Source organism: Leopardus geoffroyi, chromosome B3, assembly GCF_018350155.1.
Source record: "Leopardus geoffroyi isolate Oge1 chromosome B3, O.geoffroyi_Oge1_pat1.0, whole genome shotgun sequence".
Taxonomy (NCBI): domain Eukaryota; kingdom Metazoa; phylum Chordata; class Mammalia; order Carnivora; family Felidae; genus Leopardus; species Leopardus geoffroyi.
This window is the reverse complement of record NC_059337.1, coordinates 18,707,706-18,724,690: the sequence shown is the minus strand read 5'-3', so window position 1 is coordinate 18,724,690 and position 16,985 is coordinate 18,707,706. Positions and strand designations below refer to the sequence as shown.

The 16,985-nt window shown below is 40.2% G+C and overlaps 1 protein-coding gene across 1 annotated transcript in view; it reads left to right on the top strand.

The window, feature by feature from the left end:
• CERS3 (ceramide synthase 3) overlaps positions 1 to 8,296 on the top strand; it is a 105,837-nt gene extending 97,541 nt beyond the window's left edge. The window contains exon 12 of the mRNA XM_045448790.1: positions 5,976 to 8,296. Coding sequence (XP_045304746.1) covers positions 5,976 to 6,140 — 165 coding nt within the window. The 3' untranslated portion in view covers positions 6,141 to 8,296. The remainder of the gene's footprint in view (positions 1 to 5,975) is intronic.
• Positions 8,297 to 16,985: the final 8,689 nt, after the last annotated feature.

Sequence of the window (16,985 nt, the reverse complement as noted above, 5' to 3'; positions counted from 1 at the left end):
AGACTGATGCAGGCATGTTGTGCTGGGACTCAACTTCCCCCCGGTAGTGTTGTGTCATCTGTGACATGGTTTTCTGAAATTATGAAGCCCTGAACAAAACAAAGTATAGCCTTCCTTTGAATTGTGTACATAGTTATGTTCCTGGAGAATTGAGAGTATATTAAAACCACACAAGAATTACTATGCTTGAATGTAAAATGGAATTAGGTTCTAGGCTTGGATGATTAAACACAGAAACACAGTTTCACTTACACAGAGGTCTGGCAGGATGCTAGGATGTCAGGCACATTGTAGGATATATGGTATCTCTAGCCACTGCTTACTGAAAATCAGTGATGCTCCCCAACCTTTGTGACCATTAGACGCCATTAATTTCCAGAAGGCTCCACTGGTCCAGGACCCCTTCCTAGAGGTAAGAGTGCTGGAGATGTGGCTTGGGGCAATGGGAAGCATCTTCTAAGACCAGTTCGTATCTCAGCTGAAGCAGCTCCTTAAGTCCTGGAGAAATGGGACAGTAGATGCTAGTCTGCTTTTCAGGAGAGAAATTTATTTCTTTATTCTGACTCAAATTTCCCCTTGTTCCCTACAAAAATCTTTTGAAGAAGGAGACTCAAGAGGCGTGGTCCATGAAAGCAATCATCAGCCACGCATGATCCTTCCCTGAAGGACCCCATCTGCAGAGGGGAACAGCACTTCTGATCCCTGCTCCCAGCATATCATAAAAAGGTTGCCTTTCTCCATTGCATAACAGATGAGACACCAAGTTTATGCCTCCATGTTTACAGTGAGCCTTTTTACTTTAAGACCCTTTCTGTGTTGTTGCGGAAAAGAACCGATCGTACAGATGCCCATGATGTGACATTTCTGTGATTAAGGCAGCAGAATATGGGTACGTTGGGTTTTTTCAAAAGCCGTGTTTGCAGGAAGATTGTACACAGAGGAGGTATTCGGTTACATATACCCAGAGGTGGTCAGGTTTAGTCTGGAGGTCACAAAAGGAGAAAGTGACTCATATGGCTATAGATGGCATCTCAAAAAATGGGGTGTCAGGAACCAGCCTTCGTCTTCCATGTTTTTTTTCTTTTTTTTAATTTCTATTCGCTTTGGCGGGGGGGGGGGCATGGAAGAGGCAGAGAAATAGGGGGATAGAGGATCTGAAGTAGGCTCTGTGCTGACAGCAGAGAGCCTGACGAAGGGTTCGAACTCATGAGCCAGGAGATCATGACCTGAGCTGAAGTCGGATGCTCAACCAACCGAGCCACCCAGATGCTCCCATGTTTGTTTGTTTGTTTGTTTGTTTGTTTTCTTTTCTAGTCTAAGTTTAATAGAGATGTTTGTGAACTGGTTTAGAGGGGTGCGGGGTCATGGCCAACACTGGCCTTGCCCAGAGCCTGAGTTCTCAGTATTGTTCTAATAATCCATACCATCTTTTCTGTTTTGGAATGAAGCCTGATCTGTAGCAATGTCATTCTTCTGAGAGTCTTCCTCCCAGAATTTCTCTGAGAATACCTGAGAGAGGTGGGAGAGCCTATACCCCTTCATTAAGAACTGCCCTTGAAAGAGTCCCTGCATAAAGAAAATAGAACCCATCCTAATTCCCGACAATAAGAGCATCTTGACAACCAAAAGGCCTACATGAGTAATACTTTACTTAGCAAATGCATATTGGGAAATCCATAGTATTTGCTATCTGAAAAGAAATACGTTTAATTTTTAAACACCATCGGGAAAATTGACTTTTTCCCATCTGTATAAAGTTTGATGAATCTATACACAGGTATAGATTTGTGTAGCCATCACCGTAATGGTGCCTCTGGCATCCCTTCTCCATCCAGATAGGTGGTCTTTTCAAGAAGAGCATGTAAATGTGATCTCGCTGTTTGTGAGTTCGAGCCTGGTGTCGGTGTCAGTGTGCACTCACACTGTCAGTGCGGAGCCTGCTTAAGATTCTCTCTCTCTCTCTCTCTCTCTCTCTCTCTCTCTCTCCTTCCCTTGCTCTCTCTCTCTCAAAATAAATAAACTTTAAGAAAAATGTATCATTTTTTTAAAAAGAAGAGAATGTTAATAACATTAGTATATCATATGGTAGGTATCCTTTTAAAACTCATTTATTTTCACTTAGCATAATGCCTCTGAGATTCCCCCAATTTCTTGTAAATGTCAACACTTGTTTCTTTTTCATTGGTAAGTAGTATTGCATTGTACAGATGCACCACCATTTATCCATTTACTGATTGAAGAACATTTGGGTTGCTTCCAATTTTCGCAGTTATGAATAGAGATGTTATAAACATTTGTTTTTATGTGAACATAATGTTCACTTCTCCAGGGTGGATACTCGGAAATAGGATTGCTGCCATATATAGTAAATGTATGTTTAACTTTATAAGTAACTGTCAAACTATTTTCCAAAGTGCCTGTACTGTTTTGTATTTCCATCAGCAATGTGTAAGAGTTCCTTCCAGTCACTCTGTGTCCTTGTCAGCACTTGGTATTGTCAGTAATTTTAATTTTAGGTATTCTAATGGGTTTATAGTTGTATCTCATCCTGGTTTTAATTTGCATTTTGCTAACAGTTAATGATGTTGAACATCCTTTCAAATGCTTTTTGACATCCTGTATCCTCTTTAAGGAAATGCTTCTCTTTGCATATTTTGCCCACTTTTCAGTTGGTTTGCTTTTTTCTTATTGTTGAGTTTTGAGAGTTCTTTATTATGCATACAAGTCAGCTATGAGGTTGGCAAATATTATTTCCTAGTTTGCACCTTGTCTTTTTATTCTCTAAATAGTGTTTTTTATAGTGGACTTCATTTTGATGAAGTCCAGATTATTGGTTTTTTCCAATGGAGTTTGTTGTTGTTGTTGTTGTTGTTGTTGTTCCACATCTTGGAACGCCTCACCCAACCTAAGGTCACGGGTTTCTTCTAAAAGTTTTATAGTCTTATATTCTACATTTAGATCTATGATCCATTTTGGGTTGGTTTTTGTGTAAGATATGACACTTAGGTTAAAGTTTAGTTTTTTGCCTATGGATTTCTAATTGTTCCAACACTGTTGGAAATACTATTCTTTCTCCATTGAATTCCTTTTGCACCTTTGTCAAAACTCAATTGGCCATATTTATGTGTGCCTATTTTTAGATTCTCTATTCTGTTCCACCGATCTATGTGCTTATCCCTTTGCTAATACCACCCAGCTTTGATTACTATAACTTTATAGTAAGTTTCAAATTTGGGTAGTTTGAGTCCTCCAATTTTATCAGAATTGCTTTAGCTCTTCTAGTTTCTTTGCTTTTCCATATAAATTTTAGAATCGGCTTGTCTATATGTACAAGAAATCTTGCTGAGATTTTAATTGGTGTTGTGTGGAATCTGTAGATCAACTTGGGGGTAATTAACATTTTTACTATGTTTAATCTTCCAATCCATGAACATAGTATATCTCTCCAATTATTTAGGTCTTTGATTTCTTTCGTCAGAGTTTTATAGATTTTACATACAGATCCTATATGTGTTTTGTTAGATTTATACCTAAGCATTTTATTTTTTGGAAACTTTTGTAATGTTACAGATATTTAAATTTCAGTTTTTAGTCAGACATTGCTAGTCATGTTAGTTTCCTGTGGCTGCTGTAACAAAACTTGATGGCTTAAAACAGCAAACTTGATGGCTTAAAACAGCAAATTTATTCTTTCACAGTTCTGGAGGCCAGAAGTCTACAATCAGTTTTGAGCTGAAATCAAGGTGTGGCAGGGCTGTGTTCCCTCCAGAGGCTATAGGAGAATCTGTTCTTTGTCTTTTCCAACTTCTGGTGGCTGCCAGTATTCCTTTCTTGCAACCACATTACTCCAGTCTCTAACTCCATCTTAACATTGCCTATTCTCTGTGTTGAATCTCCCTTTGCCTCTCTTATACACTTCGGATGGCCTTAGGGCATTCCCAGATTATCCAGGACAGTCTTCTCAAGATTCTTAACTTAATCATATCTGCAAAAACTTTACCATATCGGGTAACAGTCACAGGTTTTTAGGGATTAATACTTAATATCTTTGAGGACATTTTTCAGGCTACTACATTATTGTTTAGAAATGCAGGGCACCTTGGTGGCTCAGTCAGTCAAGCTTCCGACTTCGGTCAGGTCATGATCTTGCAGTTGTGAGTTTGAGCCCCACGTCAGGCTCTGTACTGACAGCATAGAGCCTGGAGCCTGCTTCGGATTCTGGGTCTCCCTCCCTCTCTGCCTCTCCCCTGCTCATGCTCTCTCTCTCTCTCTCTCTCTCTCAAGCAATAAAATAAACATTAAAAAACATATAGAAATCAAGATTGTGTGTGTGTGTGTGTGTGTGATTTTGTGTGTTAACCTTGTGTCCTGCAACTTTGTGCTAAACTCACTTATGAATGTTAGGAGCTTTCGGTAGATTCTCTGGGATTTTCTACATAGATGATCATGTCATCTTCAAATAGTGACGCTTTTACTTCTTTCTTTCCAATCTGTTTGACTTCTGTTTCTTTTTCTTACCTTATTACATTGACTAGGACTGCCAATACAATGTTGTATAGGAGTGGTGAAAGTAGATATTCTTGCTTTGTTCCTAATCTTAGGAGGAAAGCATTCGGTCATTCATCATTAAGTATGATGTTAGCTTCTATTTCTTCTTTGCTGAATTTTTTTTGATCATGAGTGGATGTAGAATTTTGTCATATGATTTTTCTTCATCAACTGATATAATTATATATTTTTTCCTTCTTTAGGTTATTAATAGGTTGAATTACATTCATTGATTTCTAATATTGAAACAGCCTTGCATTACTGGGACTAACCCCACTTCATTGTGATGTATTATTATTCTTATACATTGCTGGTTTTGATTTGGACTATTGTGTTGAGGTTTTTTATGTGTATATTCATTAGAGATATTGGTCTGTAGTTGTTTTTTCTTATGCTGTCTTTTTTTCTGGCCTTGGTATGTGGGTAGTTCTAGCCTCAAAATAAATTGGGAAGTATTCCTTCTTCTTTTTAATGGAAGATATTGTGGAACTTTGGTGTTATTTCTTCTTTATATGTTTCATAGAATTTGCCAGTGAAAATTTCTGGGCCTGATGATATTCGTTTCCAGAAGATCTATAACTAATTTAATTTATTCTATAGTTATATGACTTTTTTAGGTTACCTATGCCATATTGGGTGAATTTTGGTAGTTTGTAGTTTTTGAGAAATTAGTCCAATTCATCCACGCTGTCAAATATATATGCATAATATTGCTCATTGTATTCTGTTATTTTTATAATATTTGTAGTATCCATAGTTGAATCCTCTTTTTATTTTCTGACAAGTTGTGCCTTCTCTCTCTTTTCCTTTGCTAGTGATTTATCAATTTTATGGATCTTTTCAAAGAACCAGCTTTTGGTTTACTGCTTTTTCTCTATTGTTTTTTTCTGTTTTCGGTTTCATTGATTTCTTTATTATTTCCTCCCTTTTGCTTGCTTTGGGCTTATTTTGCACTTCTTTTTTCTAATTTCTTAAGGTGGATGCTCAAATTATTTGAGACTTGTCTTCTTTTTAATATAAACATTTAATGCTATAAATTTCCTTATAAGCACTATTTAGCTACCTTTGACAAATTTTGATATGCTGTAGTTTCATTTTAATAAAAATGTTTTCTAATATCCATTGTGACTTACTCTTTGATCCATTGTCAAGTGTGTGTTGTTTAATTTCCAACTGGTTTGAGATTTTCCTATTTTTTGTATTGATTTCTAGATTAATTCCATTATAATCTGAAGTATACTTTGCATAATTTCAATTCTTTAAGTTTGTTGAGATGTATTGTGTGACCCATGATATGTTCTACCTTGGTGAATGTTTGGTTTTTGAAATTTGCATTTTCTTTCTGGGTTTGGGATTTGGGTTTTCTTAATCACTCAAGCCTCTTTCTGGAAGGTTGTCACTCACATCCCATTCCTTTCTTTCTCTAGGACACCCACGATGTGCGGAGTGATGATGAGGATGGGTATGAAGAGGACGAGGAAGAGGAGGAGGAGGAGGAGGAGGAAGCCACCAAAGGCAAAGAGAGAGACTGTTTGAAGAATGGCCTCGGGGCCAACAGGCATCTCATTCTCAACGGTCAACATGGCTGTTAGGTTGAAGTCATGCAGCTACCGGGTCACAGTGTCCTCTAAGGGCTGCTGGAAGCCAGAGTTGCTTCCCCCTCCACAGCTGTGGCCTACAGGAGCCACAGGGACCCCAGATTCTGCCCTTTCCTCTTTTCAACCACTACCTTCCTCTCCCCCTGAGATGTATTTAACAAAATGTTGTTAATTTGTGTTAAAATGTTAAATATAGCATCCCTATGGATTTTACTGCAGTTAGGATTCAGACTGGTCAAAGATTTCAAGGATTTCTCCAGAGGCCCATTTCAGTTCAGTTGTGTTCATTCATATATGTGAGACTGGTGGTTTTCCATGCGGTCACGTCATGCCAGTAGGACTTTGCACCTTGCCACCTTGCTCACTCTCAGGATTACTTGAGAGGTTCTAGGGGAACCCACTTTTTCAGGTGTGTTCAGCCACAGATAACAGCTCATTGCCTCCCAAAGTGATGTAGAGTACGCAATGCAACAGTGGCAGAAGGACCAAAGGAGGTGACCAGGCTTCCAGGGCTCACTGGCCACTTTCTGATGTGGGTGGTTTTTTTAAACCTTCCAAGCCTTGGTGTCCAGTGGGAATAGTAATATTTGCCTGGCCTACCTCATGGAGTTGGAGTAAGGATCAAATGAGATAACAACAGAAGGAAAGCGTATAACTGCCAACTGCAATGTGACTGTTACCTGACCCTGTTTTCACTATGATGCCAACTCTGTTTGGGAGACAGAAACCTGGCTACACTTGGCACTGAATGGGCCTGAACAAAAGGCACAATCTTAAAAAATTTATTTTAAATGTGTCTGGAGATACCCAGAAGTGCAAATATCCAGAGGGTTGTTTCCATTATATTTGGTAACAGCTACCCAGGGATGATTCTCAAATTCCCCCAAATTCTCTACCCCCAGGTCCCCTGGCCAGTGGAGGCAGCCTGGGCCCCAATTCTTTATTGTCTTTTGCTGGCCTCTCACTCGCTTCCTGAGAAGGAAGCTTTCCTGCCCCTGCCCCTGCCCTGAGCCCCTCCTTCAGGCTGGCAGAGCTGCCCAGACAGTAGTAGGATCCCTCTGGGGGCCTGTCCCGGAGAGTCAGACCCAGGGCAGGCTTCTCACCTAGCCATTATTTCCCGGAAAACCTGAGCCTTTGGGGCATGACATGCATGTGAGCTGTTGACCCAAGTGAAATCTTAGAAACAGAAAGAGGATGCCACACTCTTTCATCTCTGCTACGCAACCCAATCAGACTGCTCAACAGTAAGACAGAACAAAACAAAAGGCTGCAAAATACCCCCTGAGAAATGTCCAAGGACAAGTGTTAGAGTCAATGGCAGCTCTTGGGGCTGCAGACCACTCAGGGAATACAGATACAAATACCAATACAGATATACCAATACAGGCTGATGGGTCAGTAGCCTGCTGGCGGCCCCCTCAGGGGGCACATCTGAGCCCAGAGTGCAGGGCAGACCTGAGACTTAGGGTTCAGCTGGCTGAGGAGAGGCTGAGCCTTGCAGAGGAAGAGCTTGAACGGAACACACAAATACCCCTCCGCACACACACACACACCAATCTCTCATACTTTGGGGGCCACATTTTGCACTTTTGTCCCATTTCCTTGGGGCCCCTATTATAAAACCAAGTGGGAGTTAGGGCTGTGAGGGCTGGCAAGACATCCACACAGGCCCCCCTGATGCGGGCTGCTGCTGCTGAGTGGAAAGGCACGGCCCATCAAGGGGTCCCCGGTTTTTATTCTTTAATAAAAAGATGTTTTTAAAATCTTCAGGATAAACAAAGACAAAACTCAAAACCCTTGCTAATTCTTTCCCCATCAAGATCTCTTCCTGAGGAGTCATTAGAACAACAGAAAAACCTATGTCAAGTTTTCTCTGCCTGTTATTTGCTTTTATGAGTACAATGACATAGGCATCATATGTACAATGTTTTATTATAAATCTAGAATGCCTCCACTCCCTTTAGGACATAGCTGTTAAATTATTATTAATATTATATTATATTATTATTGGTGGAAGAAAAATCCCATTGAGACACTATGTTTTATGTTTCCAGTTAACAGACTGTTTTTTTCCTTGATTTATTTTGGTCTTGTCTCTGTACCAAATTATCTTCTTACTTAAGGTAAAAACATGTTTATTGGCTGCTCTAGCCTCCAGTTCTTTTTTTTTTTTTTCTTATTTAAATGTGAAAGGTAAACTTGATAGGCCAACTTCAGCTCTCTCTGATACAACCGGAAGCACTGAACTACCTCTGGAAAGGTAGATATGCATTTTTGTAACATCCTCTATGGCTTTTGTGGTCATTTTAAAATTCACCTCTCTTCCTACCAGAACCAAGGCTCACACTATGCCAGATGACTTTATAAAAACACAGTCCACTGTGCCACCAATGTTATCATAATGGTGAAGACTTACAATAAAGCAAAGACAGAATCCAGAGTAGATTCAGCACACACATTGCTTGGCTTCTGAGAGATCATTATCGCTGTCACTGACAAGTGGAAAAAAAAAGATTTGCCTCTAAAAATGCCCTGCCGGAAATCGGAACAGGGAGAAGGGTAGAACCAAGTTAGGACATTAAGGCTGCTGCCTTTGGCGTATCAGACTCCAGACAAGAGGAAATAGGCCTGACGGGGGTGACCCGCTTGGCTGTACACAGTGCGGACAGACCAGTGTGGGCTGGGGTCTAACCTGGGTCATGGCATCTGGGGCCTGTGGTGCAAGGCAATGTTGAAGCGCTAAGAAAGGGGACTGATCCGAAAGAAACTGTCTTGACCACATTTTCAACGTTTATTTATTTTTGGGACAGAGAGAGACAGAGCATGAACGGAGGAGGGGCAGAGAGAGAGGGAGACACAGAATCTGAAACAGGCTCCAGGCTCTGAGCCATCAGCCCAGAGCCCGACGCGGGGCTCGAACTCACGGACCGCGAGATCGTGACCTGGCTGAAGTCGGACTCTTAACCGACTGCGCCGCCCAGGCGCCCCTTGACCACATTTTCACTGTGACTGTAGAGCAAGTAGACATTCAACAGATAAAAGAGTGTTACGAGTAACTTTATGTCAGTAAATTTGAAGGTGTGAACAAAATGTGTAAGTTCCTAGAAAAATGCAACTTGTTAACATGGGCACAAAAAGGAGTAGATATTTAAATAGCCATCTAAATGAAACAAAATTCAATCCGAAATTTTGAAATCCACTCCTCTACCCCCTACACACACAAAATCTTTAGGCCCAGATGGTTCATCAGTGGATTCTTCCAATATTTAAGGAGTAATTAACACAGGTATTATACAAACTTCTGTAGAGACCAAAGGAACACATCCATACTTGTCTCATAAGGCCTGCATAATCTCAATACTAAAATCTGAAAAGAATATTAGGAGGCAAAAACCGAACAACTATTAGCTAAATCATTTGTGAACATAAGTACAAAATTCCTCAACACAAACTGAATTCAACAATATGTAAAGAAGAGAATGCATGACAGACAAGTTGGGTTTATTTCAGGAAGTTGTGGTTGATTTATTATTTGAAAATCAATGTTACCATTTTAAAAGAGTAAAGGAAAAAGCCATATCTTCAAAAGCTTTAGATAAAATTCAACAACTATTTATTTGAAAAAAAAACTTCACAGAAAAGTAAGAAGGAACTTCCTTAATCTGATTTAATAGCACCTTCAAAAAGCATCAAGCCAGCATCATATGATGCTATAATGGCCAAATACTGAAAGCTTTCCCCAAAGGGATGAGCACTGAGACAGGGATGTCCATTAATGATGCCCATCATCCTGAATATATTCAACATTGTATTTTTCATCCTGCCTAATGTAATATTTCAAGAAATAAAAATTGTGAGGCTTGAAAAAAGTAAATAAAAACTCATATTACAAATGAAATGCAAAACATCCCACACAGTGTGTGTGTGTGTGTGTGTGTGTGTGTTTAAATTTATACAGAAATATCAAGAAACAAGACTGGCTAAGACAATCTTTAAAATAGCAAAGCAAGAGAACTCATTTTACTAAGCACCAGCACATACTACCAAAAAAGATAGTAAAGCAGTGTGAGATTGGTATGAGGATAGACAAATAGAACAATAAAATTGTATAAAGACCAGGAACAAACTCATGCATATATGCACAGTTGGCTATCTTAAGGATAAAAATTAAACTTGATCCTTACCTAATACCATATACAAAATAAATTCCAGGTGTTTTTGTAGATCTAAATGTGAAAAAGCTTCCAGAGGAAAACATAAGAGGACAGTCATCTTCATGACCTTAAGATAAGCAAAGGATTCTTAAAAAGCAATATGGGGTGCACCTGGGTGGCTCAGTCAGTTAAGCATCTGACTTTGGCTCAGGTCATGATCTCACGGTTCATGAGTTCAAGCCCCTAGTCGGCCTCTCTGCTGACACTGTGGAGCCTGCTTGGGATCTTTCTCCCTCTTTCCACACATCCCCTGCTTGCACGCTCTCTTTCTCTCTTTCTGTCTCAATAGAAATAAAACTTAAAAAAATAAAGCATTACACATAAAGGAAAACATTAACAAATCAGAGTAAATAATAATAAATTCTATTTCTCAATAGACACCATGAAGAGCGTGAAAGGGAAAGCCATAGAGCAGGAGAAAATATCTGCAATACTTAAAACTGACAAGACTCATATCCAACACATATAAAGAACTCCTACAAATAAAATCTGACAACCCAATTAAAAAAAAAAATCAACAAGGCACTTAACCAGATGCTTTACAGAATACTATAACAGTTAAGTAAATATATGAAAAGGCACTCAATTTCATTAATCATTAGGAAGGCTGCTAGTACCAAGCAGCGATCACGTGGAACAATGAGAACTTACACACTGCCACAGGAGTATCATTACAGCCACTTTGAAAATGTTTGTCATTTCCTAAAATTGGATGTATGTGCATATTACAATCCAGCAGCTTTACTACTAGGTGCATATCTAAAAAGCACATACATGAACCTCAAAAGAATGCATATGCATGTTCTTATCGGCAGTGTTCATGATAGCCTAAACAAGTCATTTCCAAATACCCATTAGGAGTAGAATGGGTAAGTAAATTGTGGTAGAGAGTAAAACCTTGGTTTACGAGCATAATTTGTTCTGTAAACATGCTTGTAATCCAAATCACTTGTATATCAAAGGGAATTTCCTCATAAAAAATAATGGAAACTCAGATGTTTCATTCTACAACCCAAAAATATTCATATACAAATTACTACAATACAGTAATATAATAGAAAATATTAAAGAAAATAGAAAATATAAAGAAAAACAAATTAACCTGCACTTACTTTTGAAGACCTTCACAGCTGGTGTGAGGGAGACAAGAGAGAGGAGGGTTATTATGACTTTCACTGTCACTAATGGAATCACTGCTATTGGCTCAGTGGAATCTTTACGTGCAAATTTAACAAGGAATCTATCCAATGACATTTGCTTTTGCAGCCTTTTGAGGATTTCGCAGAAATGTGACTTTACATAGTCGCTAAACAGATTCATCCCTCGCACTGCTACAGCCTTATTCGGTGGTGCTTTTCTACAAAACTTTGCACTGTCTCCCACATTTTACACATCTCCCTAATCTCATTTGAAGTGAGGGATTCCTCCCCCCTTTTCTCCTCCTCCTCTGCAAACAAGATGCAGATGTAGACTTCTTATAAAATCTTGCAATTTTGGCCAGTCGCATACCTCATTCGTACTTCTTGATGACTTCTTAACTTCCACTGTAATCATCTCCTTATTCTCACTGCCTTTCTTTTCAACCTTTTTCTTTTTAAAAAAATTTTTTTCAGTGTTTATTTATTTTTGAGAGACAGAGTGTGAGCAAGGGAAGGTTGGAGAGAGAGGGAGACACAGAATCAGAGGCAGGCTCCAGGCTCTGAGCAGTCAGCACAGAGCCCAACGCAGGGCTCAAACCCACGAACCATGAGACCATGACCCAAGCCAAAGTTGGACACTTAACTGACTGAGCCACCCAGATGCCCCTCAACCTTGTTCTGCCTGGGGGCCATTGTATATGCTTGCACGGATGTTGACTACAGTACAGTATCAATAAACTCTTGTCATATACTGTATTTAACATAACTGGTAATAAGGTGGTGGAGGAAAGGGTCTATATCTGCAGGCAGCCTGACCTAGAATGAAGCAAAGCATTCTTAAGCTCACTTTTGGATGGAAAAGCAAAGGACTGTCTATAGGTGCTTCGCAGTGACAAAAAATACGCTAGTATTAGTTGTGGGCACCTTCCAATGTTCTGAAAAAAATCACTAATTTCTGCCAAACACCTTGGCCTGAGACCAAGCATCTGAGCATAGGAGACCATCACCCACATTCTCGCAGAGAGAGACCAAGAGAAAGAGAGAGAGAAGAACCATTGGCACAACCGTGATCAAGTGATATTCAGCATCCATACTATTCATATTGCAAGACATCGCTCATTTTATCAAGTTAAAATTTATTAAATGTGTTTGGTAGTCTTGTGGAACACTTGCAGAACAAGTTACTGGCAATCCAAGGTTTTATTGTATTTATATTATGGGATACAATATAGCAATGGAAGTGAACTGGTATTTACAACAATGTAGTTTCATCTTCCTATCTGTTTTTCAAAAGAAGCTAATGGAAAATGAATATATAATTTACATTTCCATTTTTTCATAAAGTTCAAAAACAGACAAAACTAATCTATGATGGAAAAAGTCAGAGGGTGTCTGGGTGGCTCTGTTGGTTAAGCATCCAATTCTTGGTTTCAGCTCAGATCATGATATTGCGGTTTTGTGAGTTCAAGCCCTGCACTGGGTTCTGTGCTGGCAATGCAGAGCCTGCTTAGGATTCTCTCTTTCCCTCTCTCTCTGCCCCTCCCTCATTCATGCTCTCTCTGTCTCTCTCAAAATAAATAAATAAACTTAAAAAAAGAAAAAGTCAGGATGCTGGTTACCTTTGGGGAGAAGAGAGATCCTGCGCCCGGATTGGGTCAGAGTGGGTTTTAAGGTACCAGTGACTTTCTGCATCTTGACCTGGATAGGGCTTACATGAGTGTGTTGAGTTTGTGATAGATCATCAAACTGTACACTTATGGTTTGTATGCTTTTATGTAGGTATAAGTTCCTTAAAAAGTTGTGAAAATGAGGGGCTCGGGTGGCTCAGTCGATTAAGCATCTGACTCTTGGTTTTGGCTTAGGTCATGATCATCTCACGGTTTGGTTCATGAGATCAAGCCCTGCACTGGGCTCTGCGCTGGCAGTTTGGGATAATAATAACGTGATATAGGTGTGCCTGGGTGGCTCAGTCGATTAAGCATCTAACTCTTGGTTTCAGCTCAGGTCATGATCTCACAGTTTCCTGACTTCCAACCCTGCATAGGGCTCTGGGCTGGCAGTGCAGAACCTGCTTGGGATTCTCTCTCCCTCTCTCTCTTCCCCTTCTCCGCTCATGCTTCCTCTGTCTCTATCAAATAAATAAAATAAATAATAAGGTAAAATAATAAATGCACATGATGCACATAATGTTCATGTACATGCCTTAGGTCTCTCTCCCTCCCTCTCTCTCTGTCCTTCCCCTGCTCACGCTCTCTCTCTCTTTCTCAAAATAAATAAACTTTTAAAAAATTAGTTAAAAAAAAGAAAGTTGAAGGGATCTGTTATATTCACCCATATTGTTACTCATTCTGTTGTGTTCTCTTCCTTCCTGGTATTCTAAGTTTCCTTCTTTTATCATGCCTTTCTGTCTTGAATATTCTCTTTAGACACTTTTTTGGGGTAGGTGCTGATAATTTCTTGCTTCCTTTAGCTAAGGAGTTTCTGATTTTCCCTTCATTCCTAAAGGATATTTTTGCTGGGTATAGAATTATAGAATAAATAACTATATAATTATAGTTAGTTTCTTTCAGAATTTGAAAAATGTTGTTGTTTCCTTCCAGTTTTTATGGTCTCTGATGAGAAATCTGTCCTTATTTGAATTGTCTGTCCCTATTGATAGATGTCATGTGTCTCTTGACACTGTAAGTTTTGTCTTCAGTTTTTAAAAGTTTGATTATGACACATGTTGATATGAATTTCTTTGGATTTATCCTATATTGTGTTTCCTCAGCTTCTTAAATCTATAGGCTTATGTCTAACTGAATGAAGAAAATTTTCAGTCATTATTTATTTGAAGACTTTTCCAGCCCCTCTCTTTTTTTTCCTTTCCCATCTGGGAGTCCAATGACACACATATTAGCTCTTCAGTTACACTTACACAGGTCCATGAGTCTACCTTCATGGTTTTGTTTGGGGTTTTTTTTGTTTGTTTTTAATGTTTATATTTTTTTTTAAATTTTTTTTTTCAACGTTTATTTATTTTTGGGACAGAGAGAGACAGAGCATGAACGGGGGAGGGGCAGAGAGAGAGGGAGACACAGAATCGGAAACAGGCTCCAGGCTCTGAGCCATCAGCCCAGAGCCTGACGCGGGGCTCGAACTCACGGACCGCGAGATCGTGACCTGGCTGAAGTCGGACGCCTAACCGACTGCGCCACCCAGGCGCCCCAATGTTTATATTATTTTTGAGAGAGAATGTGAGCAGGGGAGGGGCAGAGAGAGAGAGTATCTGAAGTGGGCTCTGCGCCAACAAGCAACGAGCCTGACATGGGGCTCAAACTCACGAACCATGAGATCATGACCTGAGCCAAAGTCAGCTGCTCAACCGAGACGCCCAGGCACCACATGTTTTTGTTTGTTGGTTCACTCTATTTTCTCAGGCTCCCCACCAGACTTAGGTTGATACACTGATGCCACCCTGGCTGGAAGGGACACCTCATTGCTTCCCCATGTGGCTTCCACTGACACTGCAGAGCAGGGTGAGTTCTCATTATTGATAGAGTTTAGTGAAAGTCCTAGTTCACTCTGCCTTCTCTGACACCAGCCCAGTGTGGGGGGGGGGGGGGCAGTATGCCTTGTTACAGCTGCTGAAAATCTAGACTTCTCCACTGATCTTTGCTGATAGAAGTAGGGGGAAAGCATAGTTTTTCCCATAGTGTTAGGGTAGAGAAGTTATTGTCATTGTTCAATGTCTTGCTAAGCTCTCTTTTCTAGTCTCTTGGCTAGAGAGAATGGGGCTTTTGGAGGGCCGTCTGTGCCTGTGATTTTCTAGCTTCTCCAGCACTCAGTCCTGGATTTATGAGGTAGAAGGAAAACCCAAGGAAGTCACTGCTGTTGTTCCTTGGATCCTGAGGTCCACCTTTCAGTGTCTTCTCATGCTTGGTTGATGTTTTGTATCCAGGGTTTGTAACTGTACTTAGTGGGCAGAATAGGAAGAAGTGCATTTACTCCATCTTGTCTAGAAGTCTTCTCTTATAATAATTAAGTTTATTCCATTCATATTTATTGGTATAACACTTATATTTGGTCTAAGTTCTCTCTTATTTTCAGATTTTAATTCTCTCCTTTTTATCTTTTCTGTGGGGATTATTTTGCAGTGCATGTAGGTATGTGTTTCCCTTCTGTGAATCTGGAAGCTTTACAGTCATGTTAGACTTCTGAATCATTAACTTTATACATATTATGTGTGAGGTTATAATTTCAGATATTAACTAGAGTTTCCTAGCTTCCAGTCTTAGTAGAGCTCTGGCTCACACCAGGAAACTGGGGAGAGCCTTCCTGCTCAGGGTGACCCAGACCAAGAGCTATAGATAACATTTGGCTCTTGCAGGGCCCTGAAGAAGGTTAGTTCCTCCTTTTTCCATGTTAAATGTCTTGAAAGGGAAGTGAAATCTGGTTCAAATTTCTAACATGGAAACCTTGGTGTCTACCTAATTGTGGATGTGCTCCTTTGGAAAATGAAGGGATAATTGGGGTCAACCAATATATATTTTAAATAGTACAACTTGGGTATTTTTCTTACATTTTACTCACCCTGAAACCACTTAGGAATATTTTGTGTAACAAGGTTTGATTTTCTATTGGAAACCCACATACATTCTGGAATTGCAGAAGGGGGAAACCAAATCCCTGAGGAGGTCTGGGGATTCCGAGTCTATGGGGAGCTGGTTCCACCCACTGCTGGTTCCCACTTTGGGGAAGGCAACACTTTGTCTTCCATCTTCCACTAGTCCCATCAGTAAGATGATTTTATTGAACTTTCTTTTCTGTCCCAGGTGTTAAAAACAACAGGCCATTACTGAGGATCCCTGGATGGGCCAATGTTTATTTTTATTTATTTTTTAAATGTTTGTTTATTTTTGAGTGAGAGAGCACAAGCAGGGGAGGTGCAGAGAGAAAGGGGGACAGAGGATCCAAAGCAGGCTCTAAGCTGACAGCAGCAAACCCAATGTGGGGCTTGAACTCAAGAACTGTGAGATCATGACCTGAGCTGAAGTCAGCCAATCAACCAACTGAGCCACCCAGGCACCACATGGATGGGTCAGTTTTTAAATGAAGAAACCTAAGTCCACCTAGGAGAAGGGACTTGCCCATTGTGATTAAGTCATACTAGGTCCCATCTGGGCATCTTTTGGTAAAGGACTCAGGTCCTTTGTGATAGTGACAGAGGCCTGGCAGGACACAGAATCCATACAAAGGGGCTGAAACTTTCCCACTTGAAATCTGAACAGGAAACCCCACACCTTCCCCTCAAGACTTGGCTCTAAACCCCCACACTACAAGCAGCTTTCTTTGGCAGTTTTCTTGGCTCTTTACCCCCACCTCCCCACCAGTGATAGCCATATATCTCCAGAGGCTTACCAGCTAATGTTCCTGGGTCCCTGCGAACAGCCACCATTCAGCCCCAGTACCTGTGAGCAAGTAACTCAGCCTGTCTCACACAGGCT